Raw genomic sequence first — 15,701 nt, forward strand, 5'->3', positions numbered from 1 at the left:
TTTTCGTCCGTTGCTCTATTAAAACAACCAGGTAAAAGACATTATTATATACATTGACGGTATAGAGGAGTCACTGGTTGCCTGCGAGATTAAAATTTTTACTTCAAACAACCCCTCCCCCACATTCCTCATCAGGGATACCTAAGTCAATGTCTAAAAGTTTACTGAAAGTCCTGAATTCTGGATGAGGATGTTAAAAAGGAATAGAACAAGAGAGACAGCATGAAAGTCTTGACATTACGCACACTGACATCACACATGAAGGCATTCAGATAAATGGCAAGATGGATAGAGAGACAGATGGATAGACTGACAGACTGGCAATTAGATAAATGGATAGACAGATGGGTAGTCACATGGATAGATAGACGAAGGGCCAGACATATAGGCAAGGGGGTAACATTGCTGTACTCGAGCCAGCGACTACTGCAATATCCCGACAATACATCTGTAAACAAGTCCACGTGGACAGACAGACAGACAGACAGACAGACAGACAGACAGACAGACAGACAGACAGACAGACAGACAGACAGACAGACAGACAGACAGACAGACAGACGTAACTCGTGACAAACAGAGAGACAAAATGACAAATGACATAAAGACAGAGAAATATAGAAGACAGCTGCCAAAGACAGCACAGTCACACTTTGCTTAAAGATGTGCTCTAAAGTATGTTTATACATTTATACAAAACAACAAGACTGTCCGACACTACATGTTGTTTATACTTTATTGACGACTAGTCATGTATTCGTGGTCAGTGCGCTTGTCTTGACACAGTTTGCACAAGTAACCAACTTTTAACGGTTTCGGGTCGTCTGCGCTATTTCCATCCCTGCAGGTGGTTCCACAGGTAGAACAGGACCGTGAGAGAGAGGACACTCGCCGTGCCCAGATTATTCTCATTTTCCTCAACTACCGCAGGCCTTCCGATAAAACGCCAGCAACTCCTCAACTAGCATTTCTTTTTTGTTCTTCTGAGCGATCAACAACAATGGTGAGCCATCTTCCAGAACGGTTTTTTTTTTTTTTTTTTGCTCTCGTTAACAAAATTACAGCGACAGCCAGGTCTAAACATGATATATATATATACTCATGTATCAAAGATATATTAAAGAAGTTTTCGCATGATTGTTTTATTGGATTTATGCAACAACCAGAAAGTCGCATTTTTCAAAAGTTTACATTTCTGACATTAGTGATTGGTTTCAACAATAATACTTCAATGAGAAGAAATGGTTTTGGTAATATTTTCTAATAGATATATTTCGTCTACAACATATAGCTAAACTATTGACTGTTTACTGCAGACATCTATAAATCTTTTGTATAACACATTTGACAACTTTGACAACTTTGCTGTAAACAACAAATGCAGACGATCAACAAAAGATGTTCCCCGGCAGAAACTCTTGTAACTCGTCCTCAATACATTGAGATGCTTAGCAGATCCTATAGAGGAGTGCAGTCGCCATGAGACAAGACTTAGCTCATCAGACTGTCGTCGTGTAACGTGCATGGTGTTGATGTGTTGATGTGTTGATGTGTTGATGATGTGCTTCCTGTGCAGATGTTGCGGATTCTGGCTTGTGCTGCCGTGGTAGCTCTAGTGTATGCTCAGACTGCCAGTCAGAACTGTAGGCGGGACGTAGTGGAGATTGAAGCCGTCTTCAACTACACCAATGCCCCCGAGTTCGGTTCCCTTAGTCAGAGGCAGCAAATCTTCATATACGAGAGTCTGGCCGCTTCGGAGGCTTGCAAGCTGACTGGCTTTCTCAACCCAACCACCATGCAGAGAACATTGCAGCTTCTTCAAGGTGAAATCTGTTCTTCAGAACGAAAAAAAAAAAAAAAAACAGCAGCAGCAAACAAACAAATTTTCGAATTAAAAATCAAAGACTACAGAGACCAAAGGTCACAACTAGAAATTAGCCTCATATTGTTCATTCATTGTTTACTAGAAAAGACTTACAGACTAAGCGGCTGTCCTGTCCAAGCGAGTGAGGGACACTTCTTTCTTCCTGTGGAAACCTCTTGTGTGAATGGAAAGAGTGTGTGGCTGCATAGAAATGTGAGTGCGAGTATCAGAAGATGACTGAATGTGTGAATGACCGAGTAAGAGAGTGACGCAAAGTTAAAAGAAGAAGGAAGATATTTCTCAGAGTATTACAGAGTGTGACTGTTGTAACCAAATCTTGTGTACTTCATAAACAAACTGCTGATACTCTCCCTTTCAGAGTTGCCTTTGAAGTATGTGTATCTGTACATCGGTTACCTTTCCAAGGTAAGTGTTAATGGCTTGTTGGAGTAGAGAAGTTTGACATGCAACTGGCCCTTCATAGTCTGTCGATGTTTTCTACTTTTCTGAAGTGCTGAGAGCATGCTCCTTCGTGATGATAAATCCCATGTTTATCATTATTAATCCTGCTCATATTATTGAACCTTTCTGTGTAAACTTACTCATGTTATCCTATTCTATTTAGCTCGTATACTTCGTTACATAGTCTAATATTTTAAGATGAGACCGGAGTGTGTATAAGGTGTTACAGTCTGAACATCCTAACACTTGAATACTTTTCTCGGCGAGGTGCCAGGTGCCGACAAGTGCTGACTACATCGTTGTACTGCTAAGCTTATTGCGACTCAACGACAACTTTTGCTTTTTTTCAGTCTCTTGAAGTCGAAGGAGTCGTTGTTCCACAGTGAAAGACTTACCTCTGACCTCAGGCATCAGCTTTTCTTTTGTCATTAGCCGTGTCATCAGTGTGTTTTGTTACTTCAGCAATAAAGAACATCGTTAACCTATTTCTGCTTGTGCATGTGTTTGCCTGCGTGTGCGTGTGTGTGCGCGTGCTTTAGCGTAAGTGTGTGAAGTTTTTTTTTTATCAACTTCTGTGTCCTGTGCACTACGCAGAATATTTATGTGCTACCTCTAACCCATTAACAAATCTCACTCTCAGGCTGCAGAACTGGCCTGGCAGCAGCTGGACCAGTCTCGTAATAATGAACTTATCTAACAACTACGCAGTGGGCTCCATATTTCTGTATGACAACTATGCAGTAAACCCCATTTTTTCGCTGAACAGCCATGCAGTAAAGTACAATATATTCACTGAGAAGTAAGCACTCAGACAGACTAACATGCCACAAAGTTCTGTTGGTTTCGAGTTTACAACGTGAATCAAGTGACCCTCACTCATTCGACTAATAGTCCTCTCATTCTTGACCATTCAGTTTAAATACGCTGGTGAATCCTATTTGATTTAATTATGGAAAGCCCAAACCAAAATTCAAAACAAAAGCTAGAAAATTTAAAAAAAAACTAACACACAAGCATAAACAAACAAAAACAAAACAAAACAAAAAAAAAAAAACAAAAAACAACAACAACAACAACCCAGAAAACCACATGTCAGACCTCAATGACTGATTACACTCCATTTCGTAAACATTCTTTCATTTTCAGCTGGTTTAGAATGCACTTCTGTAAAAATCTCGTCTATGTTTTTATGTGAAGCCGCCTTCACTTGCATTACCAGTGGTAGGGAATTTTTCTCTTACAATTTTATTCAGAGCACAATAGTTGTTTTGGAAATAAAATGAAAAATAAAATCCCACAAAAGTGGGATTACAAAGTAGAAATGTAGAAAGCTCAGGGCAGACCATGACTATGAAGACACCATCCCTTCCCCCAAATGCACGTCCTTGTATTTTTTAAAGGAAATTAAAATATTTTGAAGAACAAGCTTCTCTACCCGCTGCTAGGAAATTCATCAGACAGAAGTTGAACATTGAGGAGGGGAGAGGGTAATGTAGAGGGTAACAGTAACACAACAACGACGGTAGAAGATGATTTTTTTCTTCAAATACTGTTAGAAGTACAAAAGCCCGCTATCTGACCTTAGTTCATTCGAGTCCTTGAGTGGGATGATCATTAGCGATGTGGGTCAAAAGGTCATGTGAGAAAGTGCATGACCGAGTTTTGCGACTCAGGCCATCCTGAGAAGTCTATGCAATGTCAGGCCAGAAACAATGGTCAGATACCGCTGATATGAACCCACATGAACCCGAGCATGAACCCACATGAACCCGAGCATGAACCCACATGAACCCGAGCATGAACCCGACATGAACCTGAGCTTAAACCCACATGAACCCGAGCATGAACCCACATGAACCTAAGCTTGAACCTAGAGATCGTACGTCGAGGTGTAAAGCAACTCGCAGCAATTATAAATGTTCAGGTGTGCAAGCACTCGGAGCACTCACTCATTTACTCACTCACATCGCTCTTTGAGATTCTGACCCCAATAACGGATCCATCTGTTGAATGAAAGGTGCCAGGTGTTATCTCACAGATAAGGTGGGATATAAAAAGCTCCAATCTGTGTGACGGTTAGCATACCACACAAACCCCAACCTTATCTTTACGGAAAGTCTTGTTGCTTATCACTACACTACAGGTGCAACCTTTTCCGAACAAAGGGTGGATGAGGTATTGAGGGGGAGTAGGGTGGGGTAGTGAAGTCAATCCATGTGAAAGAAATTGTCACTTACGGTTGGTAAAAGGCCGGCTCACCTTATAATCAAGGTGACTTACTTCAAATTTCTAGTGTCGTTAGAGCAGGCGGTTAAATACTGCAGCTGTGAGAGAAACAGTTAAGGAAAAGAAAAATGGTAAGTAGATAAGTGTTACATTTGCCATTTCTTAAAGCCACGGTTTGAGTTCACAAGGTTTGCAAACAAAGATATGTTTTCTTTCTTTTTAAATAAAGTGTTCATCTTCTGTATAATTACATAATAAAATGTTGTAAAAAAATCAAGCAAGAAAAAAAAATACCCAAACGAGCAAACAACCAACCTCCCTACTTCAAATGATAAAATCCCAGTTTGTGAGAGTGTAGTATAGAGGAATCGATCTTGTCTTCATTGTGTTCATCCCCATGATGGAGCGATCGTGTCTGTCAATGATAATGCTCGTGAATGATCGTGTCTGACCTCACCTGTTCTGGGCATGCGCAGAAGACCATCTGTCTGCTCACAGTCCTCGCCCTCGGCATCGCTGCCGTTGCACGTGCACAGTCGACCGTCGCCCCCTGCAGCAGCTCCGCCGACACCGTGGGCTTCAACCAGCTGCTGCGCGACATCGAGAACTCGGGGCTCATCCAGGCTCTGCCCGCCAACCTGCGCGTGCTGCCCTTCGAGATCGTGACGGCGGCGGAGAACACGGAGCTGTCCAAAATGTTCGACGAACTTGGCTACGAAACCATCTTGAAAGTCCTCGACGGTAAACAACAGCCTGTCCTCCGCGCCACCCAGACAAACAGTTTTAACAATTTAAATAGCTGAATTACTAGTAGTTATCAACCGTTTCCATAACATGTTAGAATCAATTATTTTAGATAACAGTCATAGAGTTCTAGTTCATCATCCCCCCCAAACCCCTTCCCCCCCCCCCAAAAAAAAAAGTCAAACTGAATGGCACAAGAAGTATCACTTGGAGTACATCACGTGATCTCTTTTTTCATGGTGGGAGGAAAAGGTGCAATGCCGTAATGGTCTCGTAAACCATGTTACATTATTTTACATATCCAATTAATATTTCTATACAATTAATATAATTACATTGCTAATAAAACATTGCTAACCTCTAAATACTAGTATTAACAATAATAAATCCTGCAAAAAACATTGAGTCTTCTCATACACATAAGCACACGCACATGCGCACACACATAGAACTTGTGTGTAGTCCTCCAGAACAGATAAAAACAATTGTCCAGCCTTCCCCCTCAAAAAAAAACAACAACAAAAAACCAAACAAACCCCAAACACTTTGTGCCTTATGAAGTCAATATTTTTCTCAAATTCCTCGCCTTTCTAACAGGACTGACAGACCAGTTTTCTCACGAGTTCACGAAGTACCTTGTGTCGGTAAGAACGTATCACAACTCTTATTGTCTACCTCTATGTGTTCTACTCTTCCCTCCCTCTTCTCTTTTGGTCATCACGCATCTGGAAGAAACATTTTGAACAATTACTGGCAAACAAAACACTGTTGAGTTTGTTCTTCATCGATGATAGTAATTCACGATTCCACTATTGAGGTCTTTGACTTGAATTAAATACAAGGCTCGTGCACCACCTTGGTCGAACATTTGTTTTAACAGCTCGAATCTGTGTGCTACTGTGTTAGACTTCCTATGACATTTTATTCAGAAAATAGTTTTATGGTCTGCCGTCACAACTGGGCAGTAAAAGGTTTAAAATCTTATTTTTCTTATTGTTATTTTAATTTTGCAACTACTTATACTAAGATAGTCAAACTCAGTATAAAGTAATCAGTCAATGAACTCATCGTCTTTTCTACAGCACCTTGACTCAGAAGGCTGTGCCAAGACTTCTACTGGCAAATAAAGTGAAGGTAGTTCAAAGGTGATTTATTCATATAATTAATAAATAAATATTTATTCATGCTTTTTATAGATTTGGATAGATGGATAGATCGATCAAGGTAGGGAAGAAGATAGGGATTTTGGGATTTTTGTACAGTTTTAAAAAACAGTCATGCGTGTTTCCGACCTCGTCCTCAAAGAGTCAGTGTGTATTTTATTAAGGTGTTTTCTTCATGACTGCCGTCACGTGACACAGTTAATGCTCTTGATCAGTGATGCCCAACCTTTTTTATATCCAGGACAGACTTCACCGCAAAAAAAGCAAAAAGGAAAAAATAGAGCAGATACCAATTAGAAACAAGAGTTACCATCACGGGCTGCATCGGAGCACTGAATCGAAATGTTCGTCTATCGAAAAAAAAGATTGGGAAACGCCCCTCGTTGTTTTTGAAGGTCGCAGCTGCATATGCAAATTGTTTTGTTTTTCAGATTGTTTCTTGGCGCAGCTTGAGGAAAACAAACATGAAAGGATGAGCAAGTTTACTGGTGGCGTCTGTCGTCTGTCCTAACAACTGTTCCCTCATCCATCGAGTTTCCTGTCCTACCCATTAAAGACATGTCCTACACGCGCACATGTGTGCATTTATTTTCTTGAAATAAATTTACAATACATTACTAGGTCTTGTGTAGAGAGAGGGAATGTCCACATTTTGTTGATTTCACAGAATCATATTTTCTCCCTTCTTCAATACATCAAATGTTCTTCTCTCTTTCTGCTTCTGTTCTTCTCTCTCTATCTTCCTATATCTCTTTCTCCTTCATTCTTTCTCTCTCTCTCTCTCTATCGCTCGCACATTCTCTTACGCCCTAAACTTTTTTCTCTTTGTGTGCGTGTGTGTGTTTTGTGTGTGTACATGTTTATATTATGTATATTTATATACACATGTGTGTAGGTGTGTGCTTGTGTTTGTGCTTGTGTGTGTGTGTGTGTGTGTGAAGTATGAGAATTATTTTACCAAACCTGAGTCAGTAGCATTCTCAAGATGCAGCCTACAAACATCACACAGAGAAAGATGTTTAATTCTTCTCGTCACACATGTACACTGATAGGCCTATTCATCATATGATCCCATCTCTTCCATGGGTTGTAACCTTGACAACGAAAACACGTCAGCATAATTACTTTAACTAATTATTACTCCATTAACCCTGATATAATTAATTATCCTTCCTTTATTTTTTCGGTGAGTGATGCTGAGTGTTAATATTTAACTAAATTTTAAGACATGTCTTCTAATGAGGTAAGCCCGGTCACTTCACAAGTTTTTTTGTTGACCTTTAACAGACTAACGAATGTGCACAGGCGGATTTGTAAATTAAAGGCCAGTAATTATAATTAATGCACGTGCAGAAGAGTATAATTTCACTTTGACTAAGGTCATCATTCTTTCAGAGCTGGGACACACTGAACATTCGTCCACAATGGATTCTAAACAAAGTATGACAAAAGGGCACAGACATTTAAAAATATTTATTAGCTGAAGTTAAGAATATCAAGAAACATCACGTGGGATTGTTTACTTGGAAAAACAAATACAAACAATTTCCAGGCTTTAATTTTTAAACGTGCACACAGAAAGGGTGCTCCTCATTAAGAATACCTAAGTTAACTGGATTTTTGACAATCTTCGTAATCAAGAGCCTGAAAAAGACGAATATGCATACATCAATATATATTTAAATAAATACAAATATAGTAAATAAGTAAATGCATAGAATTTTCACTACATTGATCTTAGACCTACATTTTCACATTTCAATATATTCATATGTATTTTTCAAATGTCATTTCATATTTGCTAGTAGTTTTTTAAAAAATACAGGTGCAGATTTTTTCCCCATTGTGATTTTAATACTTTTGTTTTGCAGTAATGAAGTGTTTCAGTTTCTTCTACTTAGGATCAAGGGAATAGACGTAAAAAATTATAACTTTTGCTGAATCTGTTACTGCCGTAAATAAAGATGTCATTGGTCCTAGCCAGTCATTCAAAATGTAGTTGTGAACCCACGTGAAAGATTTAGAAGTCATGTAAGCAGATGGCTAAGATCAACCATATAAGCAATCACATCACCAGCCTTCAGTCTTTGTGTGAAAGAAATGTAACTAACAGATACTCACCCCAACAAGAAAGCTAGTGAATCTTCGTGAGTATTCTTCTGTCAAAGCTGAAACACAGAGGACAAATGAGATAACCTTTCACCCGCCAATAAGCATGGTCATACACTCACATGGCTTCACATACGTGTACAAATTGCCTCCAATCAATGACAACAAATAAAATGTTAAGTTACACGAAGAAAGAAGACAAAGATAAAAACAGAATAAATAAATTCTATACATTGAGTAGTTGTACAAGTTGTAGTACAACTAATTGGCAAGTGAGGATGATGATAAGAAAACTGGGCTTTGTCTTTACTGTACAAGAGAGTAACACTAATAATTTACAAGAATATCATATTGTAATCAGAAAGTAAGATTATTTTTAAAATCTTTACAATTTCAAGAAATTAATCTACAAGTTAAACTCCTCAGAAATAACTTTAGCTGACTGCTGCCAATCAAGCGACACTGTGCACCTGACCCACGCCGACTACCTGTGGTGTGATGGCTTCCGATGAAGAAGAGACCCACAGAGGACAACCGACATACCGTCTAAAATGATGAGCACGCGCAGGTAGCCCAGCTTCCCCAGGAAGGTGTTCAAGTTCCGGTCTCGGCGGCAGTCAGGACTTCGTAAGGGAAGACGCGCAGAGATGCATCGAGTTTGTTGATGATGCCAAGCGCCTCCATGTCCTGTAGAAGAGACAGAAGTCGCCGCCGTTGGGTGCTGTGACGTTGGCACAATCAGTAGCTGGAGGACGAACAATCTGAGCTTCCACCGGCGATGATAACAACAGGGGTACAACGACGGCCAGGAAACAGATGAGACAATCAGACATGCTGATCTTGGTGACCATTGCGTTTGACTAAAACTGCAAGCAGAATGGAGAACAAGTTGACATCGCTACAAAAAATTGAAAATATCGATTTACAATAATAACCATTATCATCGTTATTAACAGAGAACTTATGTTTTCAAACCGAAGTCAAACGCCGCATTTTACAAAACCTACCTACACTGTCGTTCTCATGCAGCAGCACAGTTCCTCCTCTACACATGCATGTCTACTGTCTCATGGACAAACAAGTCCGACACAGGCATAAGCACCATCGAAATCTCATTTAAATGCTAGCTGGAATACAGATTAAATATTGGAGTGGTTACTGTTTACACTAAGTATTCGAAGTTCACTTTGAGTTTTCTACATTCACAGTATTTGAAGTCCTCATTGCCAGCAGCAGCCTCAGTCCTGCCACTCCACGTCTAACCTCCGTGCCAACTGTTACCGGGTGGATCTCCTTTTCGATTAATTCGCAATACATAAATATAAAGATCTTGAAGAAGGATGTATCTTATTCACAAGCCTGTCAACAACAAAGAATCGACGCTTACATGTTTACACACTTTTGTAGCATAAATCACCGTGACTAATCAGTTTTCAATATGTATGCGTGTGTGTTAGACTGATAATTGCACCATCTTCATTATAAGACTATATAAATTATATATATTTGTGTGTGCACTATATAAGTTTATTGAAAAAATGTTTATGTGCTGTTTGTATATTTACATCGATTCATATACGATTCTGGACATAAGATGTTTCATTGTATTTATAACGACCTAGCGCCATAATAAGAAAAATATAAATATCTCAAAATAAGCATTTTCACGGAAATTAATTTTCTTTTATTATTTTTTTAACACGTCATAATCTGTGCTGCTTTTTAATTTGAGTCTTTATGTTTCCAAAAAAATACTACCTTCATACTGTCTAGTGCTTGTACTCTTCACTTAGGAATTACCTTTTTAAAGTTTAAACAAAATCAGTACGAGCTACAGTATATAGATGTACAGAGAGGTTCAAACCTTGGAAAGGAAGACCTGCAGTATGGCGGTGAGAAAGTGGGTTTGTTCTTTAGCCCAGAGGTCGTCAAAAAGTCCGCAGTTTATAAAGACACTTGGGTCACTTGTGATTTTATTAGTGTCGCTGAGAAATTCTCATAGACTAGCTCAAATAAAACAAGGTTGAATGTGAGATAGCTGTCCATGCATGCCAAATTAGGAAAGAAAATCCGTGGACAAAGGACAGACCATTCGCTGGCTTCTTATCGCCGAGGTCTAGTTCATAGTTGAAAGGACATTTGCTGAAGTTGAATCAGTGTCTGTGTGGTTGTGCTTAAAAATATTAATAGACATACATTTGCCTGTATGTATGGATGCGTTTGCATGGTTGTGAGCGTGTGTGCGTGACTATGCACGCTGTAGGGAGACTAACACAGACTGAGAACTCGATGGTGTCCAAACTTTAAAGAGAGAAAGTCATCAGGTTGTCACAAGATATGACTTTAGCGGAAAGACTGTGTGCATTTATCCAAAAGATTGCTACACATCTGAGGTCTTTAATATTTATGTAAAATAGTTAAACGTTTGACTAAATATTTTAAATAATAGTTGCAAAGTATTAAATGGAGGAAAAGTGTATATAAGATTAAATAATTATGCCGTAAGGGGAAAAAATCCTGACAGCCGAGCAAATCGCCCTCCTCATCATCTGTATGGATGGATGACCAGATCCTGCCTAGAAAATGTGCAGAGGCACCTTCCTGTATCTCAGCTGTCAAAACTCATCATGGGTTGCAAACTGATGAGAATGATGCAATGTTAAATGGGATCTTCTCCTCACATTGTATCTGCTTCATTAGCACATGCAAAATTTTGTCGCTGTGTGTGTGTGTGAGAGAGAGAGAGAGTGAAAGAGAGAGACAACGAGAAAGAGAGATTGTGTCTGATATACATGTCGAGACTAATAAAAAAAATTATTTAAGTTGGATAGATGATACTAATTTTTGCAAATTTTTGTAATCTCAAGTTCAACACAAAAAGCCAGAGTGTATTGTCAGTAGTAAGACAGTCAACTTTTACTTCTTAATTCTCACAATGAAAAATGCATGTAAATATATTCATTTATAGCTGAGGAACTGCATGCAACCGCTACTATTAAGAAAAAAAGAGATATCTTTTCCTTTCCGTGGGAGTGTGTTTGTTACAATTTTGTCTGAAATTTTTTATAATGAAAATATTGTAATTATTAATTAACAATGACAAAATAATTTGAACAACCAGGTTTCGAATGTAGAACACTAGACGCTATTCTTAGAAAGGAAAATGAAATTCTCATTCTCCAAGTCGGCGACAGTATCTACTAGTCCCATTGAATGCTGGAAGAAATGAAAAGCAATGTAGTAATATAATGACAAAAATTAGTAGACTTGTTTTGTTTTTGTGTTTGTTTTGTTTTTTACTTTTCAGGATTGCATTTTTCTTGACATGACGATTTGAAACAGAACCACACTGTCTCTAAAACAGAATATTGTGTAAATGTGTCAGCTCTACGGTCACGTTTCACAGTGAAAGTGCAAGTCGCTGATAATGTTATCGCCTTAAACCTATTTTCTATTTCGTTGTCCTAAAACCTTTTAGACCTTTATTTCTAAAAATGCTTGAGACCGCAACATCAGTAAAATAATGCCCTGCAAGACACGGGAACAGGAACATAGTGAACATCTGGTTTGAGGTAGAAGAGCTAGGTCTGACATATTTTGATGACCCTCTGATAAAACTACACTGTTCTAGAACTTCAGTGGCTGAAGAAAGGTAGTTTGTTATGACCCAGATAATTGCTAAATATGGAATGAAGCAATTTTTTGTCATTCTCCTGGACGATGTTTGAGCTATTAGTCACGACTACAGGGTCAAACCAAATCTCTTTAAAATATATTGAATGGTATTATTGTTTTCTTCACAAAAGAGGCTCCAAATGTTATCTATATGTGTCAAACACATGAAATGTCCGCCCTCTAATAAATCCCTTGGATGGTCTCCGATTTAATCATTTGCTGACAGGGTAAGTCATATATTGTAAGATTACTTTCTTCTGTCCAAAATCACTTTCAAAGAATCAGTACAGAGGTCGGAAATACACTTAACACAAAGGTTACATGTTTCATTTATTGAATCTGTAATAACTCGCAGACAAAAATAAAGTGGTTTTATTATTAAAATATATATCCTTTACTCAGTTGTGTGATATTCTATCCTTAAAAGGTTTTAAATACTTATTTGTTAAAGTAATCCCAGACATCGAATTTAAATTATATATTTTTTAGAAACTATTCATGTAAACACTTGCTACTGTTACAAGTTGCTGCAGGATAAAGAATATGCTAATATAATTCTTACTTTGACAGTTGTAATAGCATGGAAGCTAAGACAGTAACATTAGGCTGGGACTTACAAGCTCGTAAAATATTAGAATACTTATTAATTCAAAACATTACAATATTTAGTTAGTTTTAAAGTATTAAAATATTGAGTTTCAAACAAGATATGCACAATCACCATTTCGTAACCGTTTAAAAAAAAGAAGAGGAAAATGTCGATCTCACAGCTGTAGTACACCACACAGCTGTAGTACATCACACAGCTCTTGTACATCACACAGCTCTGGCTTGGAGGAAGGATTAATTTACATGAAATGTATTGATGGCGTTTTCACATCATGCTTAGTCCAGATTTGATGGTTCTTCTGATTCTTGAAAATGTACGTTTCATTTAAAGACAAAAAAAAAAAATGTTAAACACGTTGAAAACAACAAACTATATTTGTGTATTTCCAGAAACATGAACTCTGTCGTGAAAACCGCGCTTGTGACTGGTGCCGTCCTGGCTGCCCTTGCTGTGGTCACCTCTGGACAGACTGCAGCGTCAACGGGTGCTGGTGACACTCAGTGCGTCAACCTGACCAACGCAGAGTTCTTCGTACTGGTAGGAGACATGCCTTCTTGTAAACAAATAAACGCTTTTGCCTCTCTCTCTCTTTGCTTTTCTCGCAATCTTCTTAAAACTTGTTTTCACAGCAGTCATAAATATTAGTCTTTTCTTAACAACCACAGTAAACACGTTAACATTAACAAGCTTTATCGCTTTCTTCGCACTCACAAATAACCTGTTTGCTGTTTGGCTTCAGACTTACTCGTGTCTTTAGATGTTATACATTTTTTTTATGCTCCCGAAACCGGTATAATCTTCTAACACTTATAAATATAGAAAATTTGCTTTCACTTATATGCATAAAGAATTTATTTGTGCTGAGAGAATTACAACTGATCACTGGGTTTTCAATTTAAGTACCGTAATTAAAAAGGGGCACTGTGAACTTTTTTCCCTACATTGCTCACGACACCAGATCCGAGATATTATCAACCTGGGGGTGCTGGACAACCTGGCCAAGGCATACGACCTCCTTCCCTTCGAGCTACTGGCTGCAGCTGAGACACGACAGCTGCGCTACATCCTTGACCGCCTGGGCTACAGGCTTCTGCTCAACTTCCTAGACGGTGCGTCATCGGCGGAGGGGCAGGGCACGGGGAATGCGTGAGAAAGGGTAGGGGCAGGGCTGGTCCACGAAATTAAAGTCTTTTTGTACAAAAGATTGGAGAGGGATGAGAGGGAGAGAAAGTATGTCTTTGAGAGAGAGACGGTGTTATTTTACCCGACTTTCATTACTGTTGCTACTCCAGCTGTTTATGTTAATATTCGTGTTGCTGGCACAGATGATGATGATGTAGGTAATGATGATTTGGGTTCTTTTCTAATATAGCCCTTCCAGAAAACTTTTCCCACCGATTCATCGAGTTTTTAATCAAGGTAAGTTAAAAAGACACCGCATCTTCATCAACATTTTTGCGCCATTAAAAAGGAATACATTTCTAGATATGTTTAAAACGCTTACAGAGACTATTTAATATTAACGGCTCTAAGTGTGACTGATGGATTGCGAAAAATGTTGAGCTTGTCAGTCGATCAATATAGAGGTCTTGATTCTTCATTCAAAAGAGCACAAATAATAAGTTGCAGCCATCAACGATCGTATAGCCTAAAAGAAAGCCAGAACTGAAACTGTCAAGGAGTCGTTAACTACTGCTTTTACTTGCATCAGAGCCTCGACGCAGAAGACAAAGCCACCGCGGGGCGCTGAGGACGAGTTGAGAAAGCAGCCGGAAGTCGATGCCGCTGTCAGTAGCGGAACTGACGTCACGTGGATTCGTTTTCTCCTCCCCACCGTTAGTACCGTTAGGGCAGAGGAACATTGCTTTTTGTGAATGCTGCTTACCTTTTTGTCGACTGTAGTCTGTTGTTCGTCTCGCTACTCGTAATTTACTGACAGACCGCGAGTACCAACAAATAACAAATGTCCTTGTTTGCATGTTGTAGAGACGCCCACCGTTACACCCACAATGTACTCGTTTCGAACTTGTGAATTCTGTACTCAATGTGTATGACATGTTTGTAAGGAAATAAACGTTTGCATATAATGTTTCTCATTGAATTAATTTTAATTTTCAGTTAAGAAAAAATTGCACGCGCAAAACGATACAAAATTACTTTATTGAATAAGTCATCGGCCCGTTTCAAGGGGGTAATAACAAAACCATCAAGGTATGCATACATACATTGTTTAGCAGGCAATTGGATTGTCATCAACAGGACGGCATTTACATTTTCACAGAAGCCACACTGTGCTTTTTTTTAACAATTACAGAATATATACCATGTAATGTAAAAAAATTACTTGAAATTCAAGTATAAAAGTGCTAAGGGATCAACTCTCAGTCTCCCTCTCAACCCTCAAAACTGTTGTGACCCATGCAGCACTAGGGTAAAATACGCGCCCACATTCTAGTTGAGATGTTCTGTACGCACAGATGTCCGAGTCTGCTCATAATAATATATTCACATTACAGGTTTGATCGGGGATAAATCAAATTTCATTGTGAATAAGCTTCCTATTCATTGGAGAACTCTCTGCATCCAGCATGTCTGCCATGTTCATGTGCTGTAATAATTTTACTTTTATTTTCCAACTCTGTTTTCTCGTTGACTTTGTAAATGCGTACAACGGGTCAGGCTACACTATGAAGACTTCTGCCATACAACAAAGGCAAGTTGGTCAAATCAGACCACCACCTGCAGTTAACGTTGCTCGGATTATGCGTGCAGATGTCCTGTTAGTCGAAAGACCAGGTCTCAAAGTTGATAAAAGTAATTTCATGGTACCTAGCCTACTTTTCCCTTT

The 15,701-nt window shown here is 38.8% G+C and overlaps 3 protein-coding genes and 1 long non-coding RNA gene across 6 annotated transcripts; 3 read left to right on the forward strand and 1 right to left on the reverse strand.

Moving 5' to 3' along the window:
• Nucleotides 1-831: 831 nt before the first annotated feature.
• Nucleotides 832-2,811, forward strand: LOC112572138. Its single transcript, XM_025251692.1, has 4 exons — nucleotides 832-1,003; nucleotides 1,577-1,823; nucleotides 2,244-2,290; nucleotides 2,677-2,811. Exons 1-4 carry the CDS (start codon nucleotides 1,001-1,003, stop codon nucleotides 2,710-2,712), a joined length of 333 nt encoding a protein of 110 aa, XP_025107477.1. The 5' UTR covers nucleotides 832-1,000; the 3' UTR covers nucleotides 2,713-2,811.
• Nucleotides 2,812-4,468: 1,657 nt separating this feature from the next.
• On the forward strand, nucleotides 4,469-7,076 carry LOC112572796. Of its 2 annotated transcripts, none has more exons than XM_025252685.1 (5): nucleotides 4,469-4,683; nucleotides 5,029-5,293; nucleotides 5,894-5,940; nucleotides 6,379-6,430; nucleotides 6,891-7,076. In XM_025252685.1, exons 1-4 carry the CDS (start codon nucleotides 4,681-4,683, stop codon nucleotides 6,421-6,423), a joined length of 360 nt encoding a protein of 119 aa, XP_025108470.1. In that variant the 5' UTR covers nucleotides 4,469-4,680; the 3' UTR covers nucleotides 6,424-6,430; nucleotides 6,891-7,076. The 2 variants fall into 2 exon arrangements, with proteins under 2 accessions (XP_025108470.1, XP_025108469.1); XM_025252684.1 differs by having other exon boundaries at nucleotides 4,481-4,683; nucleotides 6,379-6,441.
• An 841-nt stretch (nucleotides 7,077-7,917) lies between these two features.
• LOC112572797 lies at nucleotides 7,918-10,617 on the reverse strand. Its single transcript, XR_003101070.1, has 4 exons — nucleotides 10,433-10,617; nucleotides 9,112-9,434; nucleotides 8,581-8,627; nucleotides 7,918-8,103 (listed from the first exon to the last, which is right to left on the reverse strand). It is a non-coding gene; the product is annotated as an uncharacterized LOC112572797 (long non-coding RNA).
• A 1,725-nt stretch (nucleotides 10,618-12,342) lies between these two features.
• LOC112572794 lies at nucleotides 12,343-14,944 on the forward strand. Of its 2 annotated transcripts, none has more exons than XM_025252682.1 (5): nucleotides 12,343-12,470; nucleotides 13,243-13,390; nucleotides 13,812-13,962; nucleotides 14,226-14,272; nucleotides 14,565-14,944. In XM_025252682.1, exons 2-5 carry the CDS (start codon nucleotides 13,247-13,249, stop codon nucleotides 14,601-14,603), a joined length of 381 nt encoding a protein of 126 aa, XP_025108467.1. In that variant the 5' UTR covers nucleotides 12,343-12,470; nucleotides 13,243-13,246; the 3' UTR covers nucleotides 14,604-14,944. The 2 variants fall into 2 exon arrangements, with proteins under 2 accessions (XP_025108467.1, XP_025108468.1); XM_025252683.1 differs by lacking the exon at nucleotides 12,343-12,470 and adding an exon at nucleotides 12,475-12,559.
• The last annotated feature ends 757 nt before the right edge of the window (nucleotides 14,945-15,701 follow it).

The sequence above is a fragment of the Pomacea canaliculata genome, linkage group LG9 (genome assembly GCF_003073045.1).
Source record: "Pomacea canaliculata isolate SZHN2017 linkage group LG9, ASM307304v1, whole genome shotgun sequence".
Taxonomy (NCBI): Eukaryota; Metazoa; Mollusca; class Gastropoda; order Architaenioglossa; family Ampullariidae; genus Pomacea; species Pomacea canaliculata.

Excerpts from the sequence above, each read along its gene's own strand:
- LOC112572138 (XM_025251692.1), top strand. Across the intron at positions 1,824-2,243 it reads AACATTGCAGCTTCTTCAAG|AGTTGCCTTTGAAGTATGTG; the intron begins GTGAAATCTGTT and ends TCTCCCTTTCAG. Across the intron at positions 2,291-2,676 it reads ACATCGGTTACCTTTCCAAG|TCTCTTGAAGTCGAAGGAGT; the intron begins GTAAGTGTTAAT and ends GCTTTTTTTCAG.
- LOC112572796 (XM_025252685.1), top strand. Across the intron at positions 5,294-5,893 it reads CATCTTGAAAGTCCTCGACG|GACTGACAGACCAGTTTTCT; the intron begins GTAAACAACAGC and ends CCTTTCTAACAG. Across the intron at positions 5,941-6,378 it reads TCACGAAGTACCTTGTGTCG|CACCTTGACTCAGAAGGCTG; the intron begins GTAAGAACGTAT and ends TCTTTTCTACAG.
- LOC112572794 (XM_025252682.1), top strand. The coding sequence starts at position 13,247 with ATGAACTCTGTCGTGAAAACCGCGCTTGTGACTGGTGCCGTCCTGGCT. Across the intron at positions 13,963-14,225 it reads TCTGCTCAACTTCCTAGACG|CCCTTCCAGAAAACTTTTCC; the intron begins GTGCGTCATCGG and ends TTTCTAATATAG. Across the intron at positions 14,273-14,564 it reads TCATCGAGTTTTTAATCAAG|AGCCTCGACGCAGAAGACAA; the intron begins GTAAGTTAAAAA and ends TACTTGCATCAG.